Below are 25,242 nucleotides of genomic sequence, written 5' to 3' on the forward strand. Positions count from 1 at the left end.
CATTTATGAAGGCTGATAAAAAAATCAGCAAATAAAATATAAGGCAAAAGTAATGTGTGGACAGGTGGGTGGAAACACTTAAAATTCATTGCACTATTAATATCCTGAGAATAGAAACTGATCAGAATTAATGGCAATTCTGAAGGAAACTCACTTTAAGAGCTTGTGACCTCTCAAGCTGCACAGTATTAAAACTGAGTTCATGATTAATCTTTTTTTGTTTTTTTTCCTAATCTTTCCATTACCTTGGCCAGCAAATTTCATCTTTACTACTTACATTTTCTAAAGAACTAGAATCTTATTCAGAAATTGTGTTTTTTTTAAAGTTTAGAAAATGCTGAAGGTTTTTGCCTTTTTTTCAGTTGGTGGTGGTACTGTAGGTTTGACTCTTTCACAGTTAAGGTACCCAGTACTGAAGTTGTGATGAAATTATAAGGCAATGACAAAAGCTGCCTGAAACATGCCCTTTCATGCAGTGGTGACACGTGTAGCTCTTGTTGTTTACCACAGCAGGAAGTGACTCTCCTTAATCCCCTGTCTTTCTGTGGATTGTACACCAGCTTTACGCTGTGCTTTGTTTTGGTCGTCTGATAAAGTAAACTTCACTTTTGTCTGTCTGGGCTGCTTTTGCACCAAGCTTAAAAAGTACGTTTTGTGATCAACTTTAATGCTTCCAGGAGAATGGAGAGAGAGAGGAGGGGGAGGGGGGTCGTGAAGCTGGGGTATTTTTTAGAAACAAAAAAGTATTAAAAAAATCTAGTGAATGTCACATTCAAATGAATGGGACACCGATTTTACTAAACACCACTGCGATATTGGTATAATTAAATTACCAACACGTAAAAGGCACTTTTTAGGCAGCTTTGGAGATGACAGTTTCCATTTGACAGCTTTCTCTCGACTGTAATTATAAGTCTGTTCATCTGGCACGGTGGTCCATAGGCGAAGGAATTGTCTGATGCTGTCCAAAGCGGATATCACACAAAGGAGGAGAAGCCAGTCACAGGAGTCCTTGAGCCAGATGCAGGCTGACCCGAGGGCACGTAGGCCCCGCCTGAACTCTGCGTCGTGATCACTGTTGGATAGTACGGCTCCTGCTCGCCATCTGTGCATTCTTCGTAAGTGTAGGCCGAAGCTCGCGGAAGACCCTTTGGCTGCCGCTTCCATGAGTTGAAGTAAGTGGGGTCACTCATGTAGTGGTTCACGAATGAGTGTGTGCTTTTTGGTAATTCAGCTTCACAGTCACTGTCGGAAGCCTGTAAAGCAGAACATTTTAGTTCCCTGTCCTGATGATCTCTTGCCTCTAACACCTACCTCCCTATTCCCCAATTGACACCATTTTTAATATAAGATTTTCTATAATATATAATAATAATTACAATTAAAGGGATGGACTTGGGTAGGTTTTGAGCAATGGAGCAGCGTCCACAAAGATACCTGTGAGGGACATAATAAATCCTCTATATCCTATAAAGTCTATAACTAGCAGTGATTCAGCATACAAAGTAGAAATATAGCATCTTATATTCAAGCAACAGCACAGAGGTGTAAATAGGATCCCTTCTCTGGTTGTACAGTGTATGAAAGACTCTAGGGGCATGAGATTAAGCAGAAGAGTTAACGTTTACCTCTGACTCGGATATTTCCGTGGGTTTCTCTGTTAGAGTGGTGCTCTCTGTCAGCACTATTCCATTGTAGTTGTTACATAGATCCTCATCAGAATAGCGTAACGCTCCCGGGCTGGGCCTCGGTGGAAACCTTGCAACAAAGAGACACAGAAGAAAAATTATTATTGTTAGGACTTCCAACAATCAGCATTTTAAAAGTTTATTTAATATAGCACCATAATTATTAAATTATATAAGAAAATTATTTCAAGTTTAAAGCCCAGTTTATTGCTGGTATTGATGCAGTTACTGCTAATGAAGTATTTCGGTATAGGTGTAAATAAATGATGTGTTACTGATTGTTGCAGTGTCAAAAAAAATACTATTCACCAGTGAACATGATAGGACACTCATTTGAATCATGAAAGGTCGTGCTTCCAGTGAAGGTGGTTTTAGGGCGTAATAAATAATGTGTACTGCATTAAGTGCAGCAATATTAATAAAGTAAAAAGACTGCAGCTAATGCAGAGGGTTGTGGATGTAACCCAGCCCATCACACTAACCAGACTCCCGCCATTGACTCAATATATAGTATGCACTGTAACGAGAGAGCATCCAACATAATCAGTCATTCCTCGTTCTCCCCACTCCCATCGGGCAAAAGGTACAGAGCTTGAAAGCACGCACCCCCACTAGACTCAGGAACAGCTACTGAAGTCCTTCCATAAGCTAGGGTATTCTCCAATCTACCTCATTGTAGACATTGGACTTTTTTTTTCCAGAACAGTAATGGTACAATGCTGAGAACTATAATTTGGCATTCTAAGTTTCTCTTCTCTCGCCCTGTTGTACTTGAGTTTGGCTTGAATGTGTTCATGTATAATGTTATCTGATCTGGTTGGATAGCCTGCAAAGCATAGCTTTTCACTGTATCTCAGTACTTGTGACAACAACAAACCTAAAGCTAAACCTAGTGAAACTGCAGTACAGATACTTGTATTAAGACAAATACATGGAGACATTTCCAAATAGAACATATCTCAAGGTTATGGTTTTGATGTGAGATAAATTCCAGTGTGTTCTCAACCTAGAAATAAATGCGTCTCAGAAAAATACTTATCAATGGCATTTGTGGAGAAAGAGTTAATGTTTTGGGACAATTAAATATTGTTGAAGTTGCTGCCTGGCCAGTAACTGCTTTTATTTCAGATTTCCAGCTTCCAAAAGCTTTTACTTGTGTTTTTATAAAAAGTATCTTAACATTTCAGATACATCTGAAGTCAAGCCATATTTCTTTAGCTTCTGACTGAGCTTTCTGACTAATTCTTAGAGTTTACCTACACGGAAAAAAGATCAATTCATGATTTTTGTTTAGTTTTAGAGAAACATCATGAAACTGGCTCATCAGACCCCCCGGGTTGACACAGACATCACACTGGTTCTGTGTCGCCCACTCTCTCAGCCGCTCTCTACACAGTAGGAACAATTTTTTTAAAACAGAGACCAATTTACATACAAACCTGCACGTCTTTGGAATGTGGAAGGGAACCGGAGCATTTGGAGGAAACCACGCGGTCTGATGAGAACGTGCAAACTCCACTTAGACAGCACCCGAGGTCAGGAGCGCTATAAACGGGGTCTGTGGCGTTGTGAGGCAGCAGCTCTACCAGCTGACCCATTACTGGAGAAGCTGCAATGTAACTGCCACAAATAAGCACAGATGGTGCACGGGTGTGATCAGGTGTCAGTACTTACCTGGTGCCATTTTTCTTACAGAAATTGCTCTTGACGGTCAAATGTCTGCTGTTCAGCTCCAGGGCAGTAAACCCTCCATTATCTAAGGTGAGGGTTTCTTCCACGGTCGAATTATGTTTACCTAAAGGATGAGACAGCTGTCATAAGTAAAGACTGCATGTTTTATAGTATGCACACCTGAGGGCTATGTTTGCCTTTGACTTATTTTATAGCAGAAAATCTAGCCCTTTGTTCCTCTTGCAGATCAAAATAAACTTCTGGTTTTCTACAATGTTCAATGTTACTGTATATTGTGCAGTGTGACAGTGTTACTGCAAATGAAGATCTATTTCAAATAAAGCAAGCAATTAAAGAACAAGTGAATGAAGAAATTGTTTATAGTTGGAAAATAAAAGCCTTCTTGGGCCCTCATTTTGTAAACTATTGCATGGATTGGATGAAAGTGAATGACCAAATCATTGTATAAGTTTCATGATTCACTTGCCTAAATTCAGTTCCGTACCTCTATTTCTTTCAGAGTTGTAACTGAAAATTGACTTTATCTAGAATAAACCACAAATCGATGAGCTTCCCCAATGCCAGTGAGTCACAATGATTTTGACCCACAGAGTCACTCATGTATTATATCAAAATCCACAAGATGGGAGATTTGGAAGATAAATTATTTTTGTAAATTGTGGCAAAGTTGGGATCCAACATCTTGCAGTTTTCAGAGGGTGATTGGTGCAACCAGGAAGCAGGAAAGCAAATAAGGAAGAGAGATGGCTAAAAGCACAGGGAAAGGCAGCATTTCAAAGGGACAAATATGCTATTGAGTAGAGGGCATAGGAAGCACAATAAACAAAGACCAGGCAGCAGAGCTTGCAGCCTGGATGTGAGGCTTGAGACGATTCAGCAGAAAATTGAGATAAAAAGACATTTGAAAATATAAATATGATCTTGTAGTAAGATTCTTAGGGGCTTGGAGGAAATGAGGTTGGTACGGAATGGTGCAAAAAAGATTACTATAACCCTATTGCCATGAATTATCTTACAGCTCAACTGGGAAATCCAGAAGTAGCAAAAATGGGAGATATATTGACTCCTTAAGTACATGTGGAATAACAGTCCTGGTGCCATCGCAACAACCTGGAGCTCAATGCTCTTAAGACAGTGGAATTGATTGTAGACTTTAGGAGAGCTCCCCCTCCCCTCACCCCACTCACCATCAACAACACCACAGTCACATCTGTGGAGTCTAAGTTCCTGGGAACCATCATCTCCAAGGACCTTAAGTGGGGGGCTACCATCGACTCCACAGTCAAAAAGGCACAACAGAGGATGTAGTTCCTGAGGCAGCGGAGGAAGCACAATCTGCCACAGGCAATGATGGTCCAATTCTATACGGCCATCGTAGAGTCGGTCCTAACCTTCTCCTTCATGGTATGGTTTGGCTCAGCCACTAAGCACGACACCTGGAGGCTGCAGCGAATCGTCCGATCAGCTGAGAAGGTTATTGGCTGCAACCTTCCCTCCATTGATGAACTGTACACTGCAAGGGCCAGTAAGCGAGCGGGTAAGATCATCTCTGACCCCTCTCACCCTGGCCACAAACTCTATGAATCACTTCCTTCTGGAAGGCGACTCCGGACTGTCAAAGCTGCCACAGCCAGATACAAAAACAGTTTTTTTCCACGAGTAGTTGCTCTACTCAATAACCAAAAATCTGTAGCCTCCTTTTGCTCTCGTATTTAATTTAATTCACATGTTTAATCAATAATGTTTCATTATTAATGTTTAATGTTTTATGTATCATTCTTAACTGTCACTGTATGTCATGTTGTCACTTGCGGGCGGAGCACCAAGGCAAATTCCTTGTATGTGAACACTTGGCCAATAAACTTATTCATTCATTCATTCATTCATTCATTCATTCAGTGGGCAATGCTTTATAGCAAGATGCAGTGGGAAATGACTCTGAAAGAATTCACGCAGCTGAGTGTAGAGATGGGATATGTAGATGCTTTGGAGAATGTGAGAGAGGAAGGGGAGATAGAGGATTTGGATGTTAGAGACCATTAAATGCAGCATCCAGAATGCGAGGCTATCCAATTGTCGAGACATGCATTAATTACACACATTTTAACTTTTTCAATTTAATAATACTATAGTTTAAAATCATTACAACTCCTCAATAATAAGGCAGTGGTTTATTTTACCATTGGTGTTCTTGTACTTCTTGTTCTGTCCATGTAGGATCAGGCCGAAGACCATGAGCAGAATGAGGATGATGCTGCAAAGGGCCATCACTATCAGGAACCACCACTCTTCATAAAATGGAGGATTTCCCAGCTGAGCTGTAAGACAATTCATAGCATTGGGGTTATAGTAATGGGGGATTTTAACTCACCCAACATTGACTAGGATTGCTTCAGTTCAAGGGGCTTAGATGGGGCGAAATAAGTTAAATACGTTCTCAAAATGTTTTGAGACAAGGTTCAGACAGTCCTTACTGGAGACATGTAAAGGGATACAGTGGGTCAAGGCGGACAATGGGTTACAGCAGACAGTGGATTAAAGCAGATAGTAAGATGGTCCTAATGACGTGAAGCCACCAAATCATGGGCTATGGCAGGTAGACCCAGACAGGGGCCTGTGTTTGAGCACAAGAAGCTCACTAATGCAAGGTATAAGTATGCTGTTTGCTTCATCTGTAAAAATGAGCAAGCTATGAGGGCTGATTCCATGGCTAAGAAGCTGCTAAGTAACAATGCTACAGATTTTTGGAAGGAAGTGAGAGCTCTTAGCAGTTGCAAAACATCTCTACCATGTACTGTAGATGGAATCTCCGGAACAGATAATATCGCGGAGTTATGGCGACAACATTATAGCACTTTATTCAACTGTGTCCAAGGTGACTTGTATAGGGTGGACAATATTGAGAGTAATGACTCGATGGTGATTATGTCACATGAGGTGTATCATGCCATGAACAAGCTGTCCAACAACAAAGCAAGGGGCTTGGATCATATCTCTGCTGAACATCTTCAGTATGCGAGTATGAGGATAGCTCCTCTCCTAGCTATTTGTTTTACTGGCTTTATGATTCATGGCTTGTTACCAGACTCAATGTTGTCTGTCCTGTTAGTGCCGGTCATTAAAGACAAAGCTGGTAAAGTAGGCAGCCTAAATAATTACAGGCCCATAGCTTTAGCCAGCATATTGTCAAAAGTTTTAGAAAGAGTTCTGTTGGATAGAATAAATGAGTTTGTTAACTCCACAGATAACCAGTTTGGCTTTAAAGCTAAACATGGCACTGACTTATGCATATATGCCCTAAAGGAGATTGTAAACAAATATAGAGGCAAAAACTCTTCAATACTTATGTGCTTTATTGATGCTTCCAAAGCCTTTGACCGTGTTAATCACAGAAAGCTGTTTGGTAAAATGAGTCAAAGAGGGGTACCTGAATACATTGTTAGAATTCTGGCCTACTGGTATGCCCACCAGACTACGCAAATAAAATGGGGCAATAGGGTCTCAGCCCCATTTGGGGTTAGCAATGGTGTTAGAGGGGGAATTTTGTCCCCAGTCCTTTTTAATCTATATATTGATGATCTGTCTAAACAATTGAAAGCCTGTAACACTGGGTGCGTGATTGGTAATATTTTAGTGAACCATATTATGTATGCAGATGATCTTGTGGTCTTTAGTCCATCTAGCGCTGGTCTCCAGCAGCCCCTTACTATATGTTCTGTGTATGGTGTGGAACATGACATTAAATATAATGCTAGTAAGAGTGCTGTTATGATTTGTAGAACCAAAGAGAATAAATGTCTAAGATATCCTGATTTTAAATTGTCTGACAATAATCTTAGTGTCTAATAAGATAATATATCTAGGGCATATTATTACAGAACAAATGACAGATGATGAGGATATTTATAGGCAACAACGCATGCTGTATGTACAGGCGAATATTCTCTTGCGTAAATTTGGTGCGTGTGCAGATGTGGTGAAGATGTCGCTATTTAGAGCATACTGCACACCACTCTACACTGCGCACCTGTGGTCGAACTATTTAAAGACAAGTATGCAGAGACTAAAGGTGGCATATAACGATGCCATGAGAACACTGCTAAGGCAACCTAGATGGTGTAGTGCCAGTAATATGTTTGTGGCTGCAGGAGTCAGTACTTTAGAAGCTATCCTAAGACACCACATGTATAAATTCATTTGCAGGATAAATGACTAAAAATGTGCTTATTGTGGCCTTGTCAAACATAAGGGTTAGCACTACATGCTACGAATCCCAGCTGTGGAGACACTGGTATCGTTGTCTCGTTGTAGGACATTGATCATCCTTTAATCTGGATTTTTAACTTAAGTATTATGGGGTTTTTTTTAAATATATAAATTATGATGTTTTTATAAGTGATATACCAAGATTTTATATGTATTTATGATATTTGATATGCAATGCATTTTTAATGTAATGTTGCCCCTTGTCTGGACCTTGAGTCCGTAATAAAGTTTATTATCATTATTATTATTACTGGGTGAAATTAGATTATACCAGCCTGAGTGAACAGTCACAAGTAAACGTGATAACCAATGTTATTGCTTTATTTAAGAGGGATTGCTGTGGTGAGGTAGAAAATTAAAAGGCCAGTGATCCTTACATCAGTGTTAGAGAAATTACTGAAGAAAATTCAGGGTTCATTAAAATCTTCCTAACGTATGATGTCCAGAACTGAACGAGGATTATGTATATCAGCAGCATGACCTCTACTCTAGTTCTCTAAACATAAAGACTCCATTAGCCTTCTTGATTATTTTTCATTCCTAACTAGGGCATTTAATAATGATGCAGACCCGTAACTCTACTGAATTTAGCTTTTCACCACTTAGAAGGGATTCTGGTCAATCTTTCAGTATAGTGGGTGAATTATCTTGCACTCTTACACATTAAAATTCATTTGCTATTTTTTACCTATTCACTTACTTTGTGAACCATTTCCTTTTTGATATTCTTAAAATCCATTTTGTTCAGCTTTTTATTTGTTTTATCTCTCCTTGTTGTTATCATCAGCAACTTTATATGTCATATTCAATTCTATTCTTTCTTTTCCTCATCTTGTATCCTTGCCTTTCTCTTTGGCAAAAAGACCCGTCTTTGCAGGGTGTAAACTAGTTTTGAACCATATTAATGGTTTCTTCAGCTGTTGATTTACCCATTGTTAATTGCTCCCAGTTTAATGTGGTCAGTCAGTTTGAAGTCACTGAAATGTGGAATCGTGGCCACAATCTTGTTTCTCCCTTTCAAACATTATGTTGAACATGAATATCACAATCTGTATTAGACAAATGTTTACAGATTAGTGTTTACAGTGATGCAGTTGGTAGAGCTGCTGCCTCACAATGCCAGAGACTGTTTAATCCTGACCTCGGGTGTTGTCTGTGTGGAGTTTGCACGTTGTCTCTGTGACTGCATGGGTTCTCTGCTGCTCCGATTTCCTCCCACATCCCAAAGATGTGTGGGTTTGTAAGTTAATTGGCCTCTGTAAAATTGTCCCTAATGTGTCAGAAGTGGATGTAAAAATGGGATAACAAAGAAGTCATGTGATGATCGGTGTGGTCTCAGTGATGATCGGTGAAGAGCCTGTTTCCATGCTGTCTCTTTCAATTCAATACAAACAGCAAAATATTAATTAAAGCTGACTCTTTGTCCATTATAGTCTGTTTCTTGTTGGTTCTCTCAAGAGAGAGTTAGATATAGCACTTAGTGCTAACGGAATCAAGGGATATGGGGTGAAAGCAGAAACGGGGTACTGATTTTGGATGATCAGCCATGATCATATTGAACGAAGGGCCGAATGGCCTACTCCTGCACCTATTTTCTATGTTTCTAGGACTTACTGCTGCAAGAAACTATCCTCAACACACTCAAGGTTCACTATCTTTCTGACACAATCTGGTCTATTATCTCAATTTATATGAAAGATAGAATCTCGCAATTAAACCACTTTGCTATTCTCATGTACTTATCTAATCTTACCTACGTATTCTACCTTAAGGGAGGCGATGTCATGACTTACGCCGCTGTGTTAAATGCTATTTATTTTATAATTTTGCTCATACAGTTGCCACTGTCTACTTGTTAAAATCCCTTGCATTATCCTTTCTGAGCACTGAAATAATTTTGTCTTAAATCATTGAAGCTTCCTGACTGCCAGTTTCCCTTGTAGACATTATAACCTGGTACATTCAGTTCCTTGTCTTGTCATGCAACCATATCTTGGTAATAACTGTCATGTGTGAGTAATGACTACTACATTTTACCCACTAAGTAGAATCTGCCCCTGTAATTCATTTGATTTATTGCTTACACGGTGTGCATTTGTATAAACAATGCTCACATAAGCTGCACACCTTTGCCTGTCCTTTTGCTCTATAGTTTCACTCACACATATCCTTCCTCTGATGCAATTACTATACATCTTTTATTCCCCCTCTATCTCCACAGCCTGAAGCACGGCTCTGACAGTAACTATACTTTACCTTCCTTCCTTTAGTTGGCTCCTGAATTAGAATTTATATTACCTTTTTCAACTGAACCCTCCTGCCTATTTACTGGTTCACAGTCGTTGTAACTGCCGAAACATTCTTCTCACTAAGACCTTGGTCTTGGATGAAACAAAACCTCTTTTTCTTGTAGCCTTCAGTACACGATCACCTCCTTAATCTATTTTATACACAGTTGAGAATCATAACACTTGGACTCCTGTTCTATAATTGAGTTTCTACCTTCTTGTACTCTCTTGTCTACTCATTCCTATGTTGTTAGTTTCAATATGGTTCACTGCTTAGGCCCCCCTCTCTTTTCAATGCTTTCACGCTGGTTTGAGATGTAATTTAATTTGAGACCACGTAGAAAACACAATTCTGCTTCCAAAGAATGCTATTTGACAAGCTAATTATTACATTTCCCACAGCTCCCACATTATATTTCCCCACCTTTTCCCCTTCAACTGTCGTCTCCGTTCTGTTCTAAGATCAGTGGTCCAGTAATCCTGCCAACAGCTTCATTTCTATCCTACGGGTAGCTGGAACTTTGTTTAAGTCAAACAGTTTCTGCACTTACACATTCTCTTCAAATGACGTTGAATAAGAAGAGTGGGACATATTTAAATTATATAAAATCCAATTAAGACATTTCCTTGACTCAACAAGTAAAACTAGTCCTAAGTGGATCTGAAAAGCTCCAGGAAAAGGGCTTTCAGGAGTATTTTTGGAAAGAGTGCAGAGAAGATTTACGAAGATGTTTCCATGAGTAGAAAGCCTGAGCTTTGGGGAGAGGTAGGGTGGGCTAGGAAGTTATTTCTTGAGTGTAGAGGTCTAAAGTGTATAAAATCACAAGGAGATTAGACAGGGTGAATGTACAGACTCATTTTCCTAGGGTAGGAGAACATAGAATGGGAGTGCATGTTTAAGGTGAGGAAGCTGAGGAACAGCTTTTTCACAAAAGTGTGGTGGGTATATGGAATAAGCTGCCACAGAAAGCAGACACAAAATGCTGGAGTAATTCAGCGGGACAGGCAGCATCTCTGGAGAGAAGGAATGGGTGACGTTTCGGGTCGAGACACTTCTTCGGTTTAAACCAGCGTCTGCAGTTACTTCCTATACAAGTAGATGAGGCAGGTACTTTAACAAATTTAAAGGATATTTGGACATGTACATGAATAGGAAACGTTTAGAGGGATGTGTATCAAACACATGTAAATAGGGGTAGTTTTGATGCGGCATCTTGGGGGAGATGGGCTCAACGGCCTGTATGACTCTATGTTTCAAACACTCATGTGAATCAATTTTTTTAACAGTGAAGAGTTATTTGGAAGAGTAGTCACTAGAACATAAAGTGAATTACCTGATCTCACGATGGACGGAGTACTTGGTTCACCGTATCCAAACTGATTGACAGCAATGACCCGAAATTCGTAGCTCACTCCTTGTTTTAGCTTGTCCCGCTTAACCATGTGTGATATTGCATCACTTGGAATGTCCTTTTCAAAGGTATCCCACAATCCTTCATCTAAATGAGAAACCATTCAGGTGAAAACAAGCAAACATTATAAAACAGATACTCTGGAACAAAAATATTTAAATGTTTTTGCTTTTTATTTTCAGCTCAATTTTGACACTCTTACGATTTGTAATTTGAGCCGAAGGACACTACGTTCTCAGATCTCTCTACTTTCACTGTGTTCCACTTCAGACAATGTATTGCTTGAATTCTCTTTCATTGAATCATTGAAAGGTACAGCATGGAAACAGGCCCTTCAGCCCACCAAGTCTACGCTGACCATCGATTTTATATGATCCTACTTTAATGGATGGGATTTATATAGCGCCTTTCTAGAATACTCAAGGCGCTTTACATCGCATTATTCATACACTCCTCAGTCACACTCGGTGGTGGTGAGCTACTTCTGTAGCCACAGCTGCCCTGGGGCAGACTGACGGAAGCGTGGCTGCTAATCTGTGCCTACGGCCCCTCCGACCACCACCAATCACTCACACACATTCACACACAGGCAAAGGTGGGTGAAGTGAAGTTTTCAAAACTCTTTAGATTCTGGAGTAGTTCCTGAGGATTGGAGGGTAGCAAACGTAACCCCACTTTTTAAGAAGGGAGGGAGAGAGAAAAGGGGGAATTACAGACCAGTTAGTCTAACATCGGTAGTGGGGAAACTGCTAGAGTCAGTTATTAAAGATGGGATAGCAGCACATTTGGAAAATGGTGAAATCATTGAACAAAGTCAGCATGGATTTACGAAAGGTAAATCATGTCTGACGAATCTTATAGAATTTTTCGAGGATGTAACTAGTAGAGTGGATAGGGGAGAACCAGTGGATGTGTTGTATCTGGACTTTCAGAAGGCTTTCGACATGGTCCCACATAAGAGATTAGTATACAAACTTAAAGCACACGGTATTGGGGGTTCAGTATTGATGTGGATAGAGAACTGGCTGGCAAACAGGAAGCAAAGAGTAGGAGTAAACGGGTCCTTTTCACAATGGCAGGCAGTGACTAGTGGGGTACCGCAAGGCTCAGTGCTGGGACCCCAGCTATTTACAATTTATATTAATGATCTGGATGAGGGAATTGAAGGCAACATCTCCAAGTTTGCGGATGACACTAAGCTGGGGGGCAGTGTTAGCTGTGAGGAGGATGCTAGGAGACTGCAAGGTGACTTGGATAGGCTGGGTGAGTGGTCAAATGTTTGGCAGATGCAGTATAATGTGGATAAATGTGAGGTTATCCACTTTGGTGGCAAAAACAGGAAAGCAGACTATTATCTAAATGGTGGCCGATTAGGAAAAGGGGAGATGCAGCGAGACCTGGGTGTCATGGTACACCAGTCATTGAAAGTAGGCATGCAGGTGCAGCAGGCAGTGAAGAAAGCGAATGGTATGTTAGCTTTCATAGCAAAAGGATTTGAGTATAGGAGCAGGGAGGTTCTACTGCAGTTGTACAGGGTCTTGGTGAGACCACACCTGGAGTATTGTGTACAGTTTTGGTCTCCAAATCTGAGGAAGGACATTATAGCCATAGAGGGAGTGCAGAGAAGGTTCACGAGACTGATTCCTGGGATGTCAGGACTTTCATATGAAGAAAGACTGGGTAGACTTGGCTTATACTCGCTAGAATTTAGGAGATTGAGAGGGGATCTTATAGAAACGTACAAAATTATTATGGGGTTGGACAGGCTAGATGCAGGAAGATTGTTCCCGATGTTGGGGAAGTCCAGGACAAGGGGTCACAGCTTAAGGATAAGGGGGAAATCCTTTAGGACCGAGATGAGAAGAAACTTTTTCACACAGAGAGTGGTGAATCTCTGGAACTCTCTGCCACAGAGGGTAGTTGAGGCCAGTTCATTGGCTATATTTAAGAGGGAGTTAGATGTGGCCCTTGTGGCTAAATGGATCAGGAGGTATGGAGAGAAGGCAGGTACGGGATACTGAGTTGGATGATCAGCCATGATCATATTGAATGGCGGTGCAGGCTCGAAGGGCCGAATGGCCTACTCCTGCACCTATTTTCTATATATCTATGTATCTATGAGTGTCTTGCCCAAGGACACAACAACAGTATGCACTCCAAGCGGGATTCGAACCGGCTACCTTCCGGTCGCCAGCCAAACACTTAGCCCATTGTGCCATCTGTCGTCCCTAACTTTCTCACCTGCACACTCGGGGAAATTTACAGCTGCCAATTAGCCTACTAACCGGCATGTCTTTGGGATGTGGGAGGAAACCAGTGCACCCGGATGAAACCCACGCAGTCACTGGGAGAACGCGCAAACTCCACACACCGACAGCACCCGAGGTCAGGATTGAACTCAGGTCTCCGGCGCTCTGAGGAAGCAACTCTGCAGCACAGAAACAAGCCCTTCAGCCAACATGCAAACTCCACATTGACAACACCCGAGGTCAGGATCGAACCCGGATCACTGACGATGTGAAACAGAGGCTGTGTCATTGTGCTGCCAACCATTCCTCCATGATCCCCAAAGTGACTGTTCCAATGGTTATCTGACAACCTTACAATCTTCGGATCTGTTAATTTTGTTGAACAAAGAACCGACCAGAAACGTCACCTATCCATGTTCTCCACAGATGCGGCCTGACCTGCAGTTACTCCAGCACATCGTGAATCGTCACCTGTCCATGTTCTCCAGAGATCCTGCCTGACCCGCTGAGTTACTCCAGCACCTCGTGTCCTTTAGTGTATTAACCAGCATCTGCAGTTCCTTGTTTCTACATTTTCTCCCCTACATCAAGTTCTGTTCACTCATTTCCTTGCTCCCACTAACCCATTGTTGGCTAAGCCTCTGTGAAGAGAGCAGTGCTTTTTTTCTGCAGGTATGGAGTACATTTATTTTTTATAACATCTAAAAATAACATTATTATAGAGCTATCGTGTTAGCGAATGACGTTCAGAAGTTTCATTTTCTTAAATAGAATCACAAAAGGAACAGAGAGTATGGATTTGACGAGCAGGAGAATTTAGAAAAATAAACCAAAATAATCAAATTTTTAAAATCAAATTTGTTCTTTTTTAATTCCATTTCTATATTGCATTGAAAAGCGTCAGAATTGCATTATTTGGAGGCACACAATGAAGCATATGAGGCACGGTCTATATTCTGAGAAGGCCACACCAGCAGCTTGCTCACCTGATGGTCTTGCCTCGATGACGTAGCCTTTTATAGGTCCATCTCCAGGCACACCTCGTGCCCAATGAATTGTGACAACAGCTGAAGTTTCACTAATGGAAGGGTTCAGAGGGGGACCTGGGGAACCTGTGCAACATATCACGTCTTCCATTATTAAAGGAGAAAAGGCAACACTCTTCTGAAATAGTAGAGCACATTGTAATGATAGCCGTATTATGTGTTTTAGTGGAAAACACAAAGTGCTGATGTAACTCAACGGGTCAAGCAGCATCTGCGTAGGGAATGGAGAGGCAATGGCTCGGGTGGGAACCTTTCTTGAGACAGAGGCTGAAGAAGGGTCCCGGCCCAAAAGATTGCCTATTTAATCCCTCTACAGATGCTGCCTGACCTGCCGAGTTATTCCTGCATTCTGTGTTTTGCTCAACATTCCAGCACTTCAATTCCTTGCATCTCCACCTATTAATAGTATACAAGTATACGGCGTGACAGAACGTTATTGTGCCTCCAATCATACACATTGCTTTTGCAGTCCCTGCCTTCCCTTATCCAGAGATGACAGCTTTATAACATCCTCTATTTTGTGCCGAGGGTCTGATTATGCACGATACAACCTTATCAATGCAACCATGTAGACAGGTACATGGATAGGATAGTTGTGGAGGGTATGGACCAAGCGCAGGCAGGTGGGACTAATGTAGCTGAGACATGTTGGCCAGTGTGGGAAAGTTGGGCCAAAGGGCCCGTTTCCACATGGTATCACTCTATGACTATCTATGATAATTCCTCAACTAGTTAGCAAGTAGCTGCCACCATTTTTTTTCTTAATTTATTTAACGAACAAGAATGGGAGTGATCTGTGAGTTGTACAGACCAGCTCTGGTCTCACTGTTTGCCGCACATCACACTGTTTATTCCTTGCAAGGGCTTCATGTCGATGCCTTGGGGGTGAATACAGGAGATGGAAGCCTGCAAAGCTCTGCTGAAGGTGTCACCTGGGTGAATCCTTTACCAACTACCATTCACCAGTGTAAGCAACGTTCATGGGACCATTTCACCCAAAAATGTCTCTCTCACATTCACTGCATCATTAGTCTCCCTTCTGTTGCTTTTCACTGTCATTATCAAGCTTCGACTCTGACAAAACACAGGTCTTGTCTGCCACAGGCATTTATTTCAGACTTATTTACACATTTCCCATCACTTACTCAAGGGACACAGCCTTGATTTCAACACGGCTAAACTTCAGCATACGGGATTGGAGTGAAGCACCTATGATGATGCCAAGCATGAAGCCTTGGCAACCTTTTAATTATGTATTCATTTCTCGGTTCCAAGCTTGTGCTGGTGTCAACAGTGTTTATTTCCCACCCTTGCCTCCCTGTGAAGGTGGTTTAGGCTAAAGAAAAATAAGCTTGGTTAAAATATGGCAATGTTTTTAAGATGCTGATGTAATTAATTATTAACCAACAGTGACACTTATTTATTGAATTTGGGATGTAATTCATGAATGATCGAAAGATGATGATCCAACTACATTCATCTTTTGAAACCAAAAGTATATAATTCCACTTCATAGTCCATCCTACTTCCTCCTTTGTGAAATTTAATAACTTGCTAATATTTGTTCAAATAAACATGCAAGCTTTGTGAGATGTAATATGGACTGCAGGTTTATTTATCAATTCAGTTGAATTCAACCTGGGTCTCGAGTAGTTTATCTGCATTTTCTACCACAATTTATTCTCCTGTCCTCATGTAACATCAAACTGAGAACTTGTACATTGAGTTGAAATGAATAAGATTAAACTGAGGTAAAGCACTGGTTGTTTGCCGGCTGAGCCCGAGGCACTGCCTGAGCCAACAACACTGAAGTCAAAATGAAAGGTGTCATAGATGAAATCTTCATCCATGCCTTTGTTATCTCTTGTCTTGATATTTCTAAGGCACTCCTGACTAGTTTACATTGTTTGATCCTTTAGTTTAGTTTAGTTTGGAGATACACCGTGGAAACAAGCCCTTCGGCCCTCCAAGTCCCCACCGACCAGCGATCCCCGCACTATCCTACACACTAGGGACAATTTACAATTATACCAAGCCAATCAACTCACAAACCTGTACGTCTTTGGAGTGTGGGAGGAAACCGAAGAAAACCCACGCGGTCACAGGGAGAATGTACAAACTCTGTACAGGCAGCACCCGTAGTCGGGATCGAACCCGGGTCTCCAGTGCCACCGTGCCACCCTTTATAAATATGACTTTGCTTTCAATCGTTGCCCCCAACTCCCAACCCACTCACCATTTACCCAGCGTTTCCTGTTTAATAATGCTTCAGTTAAGCATTTACCATGTTAGAAGCTCAATGCAAATGCAAGTTGTTGCAGTAGAGGGTTATGTTAAAAAAAAATTACGATCATCTCAAAAAACTTCATTAGTAAAAGTTTTTCCAGTTCTATGCACAACAAATTCCCGTAGTCTTTGAGCTGCTCTGTGCAGGTGGGACATGCCTATGCACATGAAGGAGAAGCTGTTTATGGATTGAATGATAAATTGTCATGGCAACATTTACCATGGTAGCAAATGTCTCGGAAGTAAAGTACCAGTCACAGCATAAACATTGTACGTTAGATTCCTCTGTGGAAATATGTTTCTTAGATGTGCTGTTGAAACAAGGATCATGTGGGACTGGATTAGTGTTTTTTTTCTGTGACGTTACAATCTCTATTCTATCAGATAATTATGTGGACTATAGATACTTTGCAATCCATTTACAAGTGTCCAAATTCCTCTTCCAAAAAATTGAAAACATATCTATTCTATATTTAAAATTTGAAATATAGAATTAAAAACAAATATCTGACCTCTCCCTTCCCCACCCCATTCATTAATTGGGTGGCAATGCTGATTTCTAAAACTCAGTTGGATGAGTGTTACCTCTTTATGCAAATGATGACAACATTGTAAATGCAGACACAAGGAACAAAAACGCCACATAATGCTGGAATAACTCAACGGGTCAGGTAGCATCTCCGGAGAACATGGATAGGTCACGTTTTGGGTCGTGACCCTTCTTCTACAGACTGAAAAAAGGTTCCAACTCAAAACATTGCCTGTCCATGTTCTCCAGAGATGCTGCCTCACCCGCTGAATTATTCCAGCATTGTGTGTCGCTTTTTGTTGAGTTACTCTAGCACTTAATATTGAAATTTGCAAATGTTTTCTGCACACCTACTCCAACTCAATAATATTAGCTGAAGATGTTCTGCCGTTTCTTACACTAATATCTCTTACCATGTAAAAACAGAATGAAATTAAGCTTAATTAAGCAACATATAGGGAGTAAGTATGTTAGGTGCTGGCCTTAGAACTGCACAGGAACAGACTATTCAGCCACAATGTCCATGCTGAACGTGATGCCTTGTTTCTGCCATGTCCGGGTGGTAGTTATTATCATCTCTACTCCTCTGCCAATATTTGGTGCGGAGCAGCAAGACAAAGACTTTACCACAATGGGGGTACCGTGCTGCAGGTAATATTAAATAATATATGACAGCTTTGACTTTGGGTTCAATGCTTTACTTACAAAATCCTTACAGTTGGCTTTGTTTATGCAAAACCTGGGGCTCAGGTGGTAAACAAACAATCCTTCGCCTCTGGTAACTTTTTATTTCAATTCAAGGCGCTACTAGTTCTTAGTTTGATGTTATATTAGGACAGGGAAAAAAATTAAAATTAAAAGCACAAACCATCTACTTGGGACCAGGTTGAATTCAAATGAATTTATAAATAAACCAAAAGTCCCAATTACTTCCGGCAAAGCCTCGCTGCTTATTTTTTTAACAAATATTAGCATGTAATTAAACTGAATCAATATTTTTCACCCAATTGCAATATTTGCATTCCTGCTGTTTCAACATTTTTAAAAGCAGCTTTATTTTAATGGTCTGCAAGGCGTCCGTCAGTGAGGAAAACAACCCTGAAACTTCCAATATGTGATGATCATCCAACAGTAGCCCTAATCCTTTTCCACCTGGGCACTTTGTGGGATTTTAAACTGCAGTGTTGCCAATTGGATTGCGAGTGTGTGATGGGACACCTTTTTCAAGTGGATTTTCTGAATATCCTGAAAGAGGATATCCTAAAAGAGGCAGCACGGTGGCGCAGCGGTGGAGTAGTTGCCGTGCAGCGCTAGAGATCGTATCTACGGGTGCTTTCTGTACGGAGTTTGTACGTTCTCCCCGTGACCTGCATTGATTTTCTCTGAGATCTTTGGTTTCCTCCCACACTCCAAAGACGTACAGGTTTGTAGGTTAATCGGCTTGGTATAAATGTAAATTGTCCCTCGTGTGTGTAGGATAGTGTTAGTGTGCGGGGATCGCTGGTCGGTGCGGACTCGGTGGGCCGAAGGGCCTGTATCCGCTCTGTATCTCTAAACTAAACTAAAAGGATAGCAGTATGGAAGGAGGGTGGGAATGTGATAGTGGGGATGCTGGGGGTAGGGCAGAGGTGGTGGGATGGATGAAGCAAATATTGTCAGGGAAGAGCAGATGGTGGCCAATGGAAGTGGAGTGGGCCCTTGAGCATCTTGGAGTGTAGTTGGCGGAGAAGTTGGTGCATGGTGTGTGGAGCAGTTGGTGGTTACGTTGAGCCAATGGTTCTTCATGTGAGGAACAAGTGTTTGATGGAGGAGCAGTAATGATAATGGGGGACAGGGCAGTGGGGATGACAGTCAGGGGGAAAGGAAAAGGTCCAGGAGTGGTGGGCTGTAGTCGAGGGAAGGGTGGGAGGAGCGCATGAAGCGAGGAAGGCGAGGCGGCAGAGATCAGAGGTGAAGGAGACTAAGGTCGGAGGGAAAGGAAGGAAGGGGAACATGATCGGAGGCAAAGGAAGAATAGAGGGAAGGAGATGATAGTTGGAGGGTGCGGATGATTGCTGATGGGGAGGGATGGCGGTGCTTGATGGGAAGGGGATTGCCATTGCTGGGAAGGGGATAACTGCTGAGGCAGAGGGAACGTTGGTCCAGGGTGAGATGCCCGACAGAGGAGGAAGCAGGTACTTATTGAGAGGATTCTTTGGTTAACAGCTGCGGAGGAGTTGATGGATTCTCTTGGGCTTCAGATGGTTGTCGTGGAAAGACACAGACAGTGGTTGGAGGACAGCTGATATTGGATAGGGGTGATCAGGTGGGAGTCCATGATGCAGAACTGTTCGTGGTTAGAGATGGAGCAGAAAGTTCTTGGTGAGAAAGCAGACCCAGATTTGATGTCTGAATATAGGGGTAGTGAGGGAGAAAGGCTGGAGTTAAAATTAAATCAGACTTGGAGCCAGATTTAAATTTAACGTTTGCCAGGGGTTAGGAATGGGAACACGAGGCATTTCCAAGAGTCAAGAGTGTTTAATTGTCATATGTACTGACAATGGAATAATTAAATTCTTATTTGCAGCAGTTTAACAGACACAATTACACACAGATAAATATATAATAATCAAAACACAATAAATCAATAACCGTAATATTAGACAACCATAATAGTAGTGCACAAACCAAAGTCAGTAGTGCAACCATAGCCACAGTCAGTAGGTCATATCTGCTGAGGTTAGTGTTCTGTATTGTTCAAGAACATGATGGTACATAGAACATTACGAATGAATGAAAAATAAGTTGAAATGCAACTACTCGTCATTCAACCATATGTTCAGCTTTTCTTCTTCCAACTTCGGCCTCTCAGCATAGCTTGTCTTGGCTGATCCCCGTTTCACCAGCCTACAGTGTAATGGCCGACTGCATTACTATTTATCCCGGAGGGTCCCACAGATTCTCCGTGATCCCTGTCCTGCCGTGCAATTACAGAAACCTCTCATTCAATTTCCAGGCAGTTCCACTTTCCCCATCCTTGAGGTGCTGCTGTCCCAATCATAGATAAGCTTCCTGCTTGTCCAGTTTCTGGTCTCCAGAGCTAGGCTTGAACCCCTCCCTAATCCTAGATCCCCTTCAAATCAGCGTGGAAGTGCTGTTATCTATGCTGCTCCACGGTCAGCGATCAATTTGATTGGTTAACACGTGAGAAATAGTCACATAGCACGGAAACAAGTCCTTTGACCCAACTTGTCCACGCCAACTAAGATGCCCCATCTATACTAGTCTCACCTGCCTGCGTTTGGCCCATATCCCTCTAAACCTTTCCTATCCATGTATCTGCCGAGATGTATTTTAAACATTGTTATAGTACTTGCCTCAACTACTTCCTCTGGCAGTTCATTCCATATACCCACCACCCTCTGTGTGAAATAGTTGCCCCTTGTGTTCCTATTAGTTCTTTTCCTCCTCACCTTAAACCTATGTCCTCTTGAACAAGAAAAGTAATATAAGAGCCTGCTCTTAATATCATCAGGTGTCCGCTCTCCCTTGCAATATCTGGAAGCAAATATCTGCAAATATCCAAATATTTGCAAGAAAACACAACTCAAAGCTTACCTTCTTCTGGACCTGGTGTAACGTTTGCCTTAATCTCAGGGCCAAAGCTATAGGTTTTGGCTTGGACATGAAAGCAGTAGGGAACTCCTTTAAACAAATCCCGAACCTTCAGCCAGCGCTGATTGTTGCCTCGAAGATCAACCGTCACCACTTTACTCACACCTGAACAAATGGGAATAAAATAAAAGACTCTGCTCCAGAATGAATGCTCCACAGACTACATCGAGAACCAAAGAAATATATACAAATTGGTCAACAATGTAATTTAAATCTGCTGATAAAGTGCTAGGCCAACTTTTAAATATGGATTCTAATTATAGATCACACTAGTTCAATGTTATCCCACTTTCTCCACACTAGGAGCAATTTACAGAGGGCCAATTAACCTTCAACCCGCACATCTTCAGGATGTGGGAAGAAACCGGAGCACCCGGAGGAAATTCATGTGGTCACAGAGACAGTACCATGTGCAAACTCCACAGAGGCAGTACCCGAGATCAGGATCGAACCAGGAACTCTGGTGTTGTGAGGCAGCAGCTCTACCAGCTGAGCCACTGTGCAGCCGGCCTCTGATACCTGTGATACTGGCTGTTTGTATCTCTCCCCGAGTGAGACCTCACCATCTGTGCTTTTCTTACAACCCTGGATCTTGCAGCTTTTACACTGTTTGTTTTATCTCGGACTGCTCTCTGTTCCCTCTCTAACTGCCCATACCAACCTATCACTCACTGGAGTTTAGAAGAATGAGGGGGGACCTCATTGAAACATACAGAATTGCGAAAGGGTTGAATAGAGTGGATGTGGAGAGGATGTTTCCACTAGTGGGAGAGTCTAGGACTAGAGGTCATAGCCTCAGAATTAAAGTTAGTTCTTTTAGGAAGGAGATGATGAGACATTTCTTTAGTCAGAGGGTGGTGAATCTGTGGAATTATTTGCCACGGAACGCTGCGGAGGTCAAGTCAGTGGATATTTTTAAGGCCGAGATAGATAGATTATTGATTAGTACAGGTTATGGGGAGAAGGCAGGAGAATGAATGGGGTTAGGAGGGAGAGATAGATCAGCCATGATTGAATGGTGGAGTAGATTTGATGGGCCGAATGGCCTAATTCTATTCCTATCACTTATGACCTTATGACTGGATGATTTCACCCAGAGTCTATCCCCACACCGCCCCTAGCTTCACCTTATTAGGCATACTCCATTTGTCCTCATCAGCCTTCCCCTACACTTTCTTCAACTTCAAAAGGGCCTTTGACCTGAAACTTTTGTTTCTCTTTCCACAAATCCTGCCTTAAGTGCTGAATTATATCTAGCATTTTCTTTTTTTATTTCTACAGTGAGGAGCGATGTTTCAGTGACCTCTCTGTACCTTGTACAGATTCCAGTGGCTCGTAGACCAGTCGGTATCCATTCAGAACTCCATTGGGCATGGCTGGCTCTCCCCACAACACTTTCAATGTAGTGGTAGTCACTTCTGTAAACGTAATGAAACTGGGAGCACTTGGAGCTGTTGTAAAAGGAAAACAAAAAGACAATTTTAAATGCTTTAATTATTTACTATTTAAAGCTCAGCTTCAAGATTTCAGTATCATTTAGAATTAGAGAAAAATATACACCATGGAAGAAAAAAAAAAACTGGTAAATTTGCATAGACATCAATAAATAACTGGATCAACATTCACCAAGAGAGTCAAGTGAAGGGCCTGAGCGAGTTTACCCAAGAGCTCTCCCAAGTAAAAAAAAAAAATCAAACTCTTGGTGAGCACGTAGAATGTACGTAGCGGGTACATCGGAGCTCGGGACGTCTCTTAGCGGCTCGTAACGCTAACAGCAGGTACTCGGGAAACGCGGTAAGCTCGTGACGTTTTTTGAACGTGGTGAAAAATGTTCACGAGAGCCCTGAGTACCTACGAGCGGCTATTACTGTAATTCTCTGAGTTCGAATCAGAGGAAACTCGGGGGAACTCTTGAATTACCTCGTACAGTGGGACAGGCCTTTCAAGTGAGTCAAGAGAGTCCAGAGAGTCAAGTCATATGTCCCAGATAGAACAATGAAATTCTTACTTCAATTAGAAATTCAGACTGAATTTTGTGTCTATCTTTGGTATAAACCAGCATCTGCTGTTCCTTCCTCAACATTCACCAATGTATGTACAGCAGTCTGAATGATCATAGTCATACAACTTTGAAGGAACCATTAACAATATTTTGAAAATTTGTTGTATCCTGTACGACAGTCTGTCGCCTATAGTACTGAAGATAGACACAATAAACTGGAGTAACACATGCAGCATCTCTGGAGAGAAGTAGTGGGTGACGGATTCAGTTTGCCGGGATAGATTCTTTATGGCAGAGAAAAGTGCCTGGAAATTGAAGTTCACCATGCTCTCTTTTTCTTTCCAAAGTTATTTAATTAAAAATGTTTTTATCTGGAGTGGAAGATGATAACAAGCATATTCTGGTCACGTCACAACACCAACACATTTTTCATGCTTTTCCAGGAGCACATTTTCAACTTCAAAAATCTGCAAAGCCTGATACTTTGTGCTCGACGTTTAATCTGTGTTCATCTCCCTCAGCGATTAAATAAGACACTTTTAAAGATTGTATTTTGAAAGCAATAAACTTATACACCAAATAGCTTTCTTCATGCAATGCACTTTTGGCTAAAAATCAACAAAATAAACATCAGATTCTCATTAGAGCGTGACAATTCTGAACAGATCGTTTTTCAGTTGTTACACTTACGTTGGAGAACGTTACACAATAGTAGATGAACTATTTCCAATTTTCATCATTTCATTTTGACTGTTACATGGAACTTACAGTTTAAAATTAGGCCAATTGATCAACTATGTCCTGGAAGCCAAACATGTGCTGTTCAGACTAAATGAAGTTCCCAATTTAGTCTGATTGTTTACAGTAGATGAACGGCGGGATGGTGGTGCAGCAGTAGAGTTGCTGCCTTACAGCGGCAGAGACCCAGGTTCGATCCTGACTGTCTATACGGAGTTTGTACGTTCTCTGCGTGGCCTTTCTCCAAGATCTTCGCTTTCCTCCCACACTCCAAAGACATACAGGTTTGTAGATCAATAGGCTTGGTATAAATGTAAATTGTCCCTAGTGTGTCGGAGAGTGTTAGTGCTGGGATTGCTGGTCGGCACGGGCTCAGTGGGCCGAAGGGCATGTTTCTGTGCTATATCTCTAAACTAAACTAAACTGCTCATCGAGATGGACTTTGACTGTTGTGAGGGTATCTGTCTCCACTGCCATTTGAGACAGAGAGTTTCCCAGATCACAATCACTCTTTGTATGATTTTTATATGTTTAGATTCTGTCCAATCCACCTACCCATTATTTACGTCCGTGTCGCCCTTTTGTAAACATCCCCTCAAAGAGAAACATATCCTTCCTGTTCTCTCGTCATTTTATATAGCTCGATTAAATCTCTCCTTAGCTTCCCCACCCGAAACAATCCAGATTGAATTTCTCCAGTCTTGGCACCACCTCAGAGAATCTCACTCTCAATCTATTTGTAGCGAATATTCGTATTATCCCAGCGGAGGGAAAGATAAGAAAATTCTGACTCTTGGACAATGTTATTACAAATTGAGACACAATTATAATTCCTCACCAGAATATGCTATTACAAATATAATAAGATTTTTCTTGCTCACGTCATCCTTATTGATTTGAAAGTGCTCTCTATAAACTGTTCGCAGTTGTGAATATGTCAGTCAGGTTCCTTTTACCAGTATGTATAAGAAACTAGCTTACAAGGACGAGAATTGAAATGGGAAGAATAGTGCATGTAGGACTCTATTTCAGTGCTGTTCTGTCTATGAATCTCAGTCACGACTCCAATATCTGCAAGTGTTAACAATCCCCCAGTTTCAAATACAGATGGTTACATTTCACACATGGTCTACAACAGTGTGAGCACAACTTATTATGGGTCAAATCGCAGCTGAGCTCAACACACATCAATATTTACCTTCCAGCAGGGGTTGCTGGAAATAATCAGGAGCTGTGCTCTGCCTCTCCTTTTACTGAAAGGATGTTGAGAGTGGTGCTTTCAAATTGATCAGCTGAGATCAGCTAATTTAGCAGGCAATGGTCAATGAATCTGAAATCCTCTCATTCAGCGCAGCACAATTTCAAAACAGTTGAGACATCTTCCAAAGATGT

General features: G+C 41.5%; 1 protein-coding gene across 2 annotated transcripts in view; it reads right to left on the reverse strand.

Annotated features, from left to right (window-relative positions):
- Positions 1-228: 228 nt before the first annotated feature.
- The window catches only part of sdk1 (sidekick cell adhesion molecule 1), a 577,103-nt gene continuing 552,089 nt past the window's right edge, over positions 229-25,242 (reverse strand). For both annotated transcript variants that reach the window (XM_033041133.1, XM_033041132.1), the window contains 8 exons: positions 22,424-22,561; positions 21,054-21,215; positions 14,582-14,707; positions 11,269-11,433; positions 5,561-5,698; positions 3,363-3,483; positions 1,629-1,758; positions 229-1,256 (listed from right to left, as the gene is read on the reverse strand). In XM_033041133.1, coding sequence (XP_032897024.1) covers positions 978-1,256; positions 1,629-1,758; positions 3,363-3,483; positions 5,561-5,698; positions 11,269-11,433; positions 14,582-14,707; positions 21,054-21,215; positions 22,424-22,561 — 1,259 coding nt within the window. In that variant the 3' untranslated portion in view covers positions 229-977. The remainder of the gene's footprint in view (positions 1,257-1,628; positions 1,759-3,362; positions 3,484-5,560; positions 5,699-11,268; positions 11,434-14,581; positions 14,708-21,053; positions 21,216-22,423; positions 22,562-25,242) is intronic.

This window comes from Amblyraja radiata, chromosome 22 (assembly GCF_010909765.2).
Source record: "Amblyraja radiata isolate CabotCenter1 chromosome 22, sAmbRad1.1.pri, whole genome shotgun sequence".
Classification (NCBI taxonomy): domain Eukaryota; kingdom Metazoa; phylum Chordata; class Chondrichthyes; order Rajiformes; family Rajidae; genus Amblyraja; species Amblyraja radiata.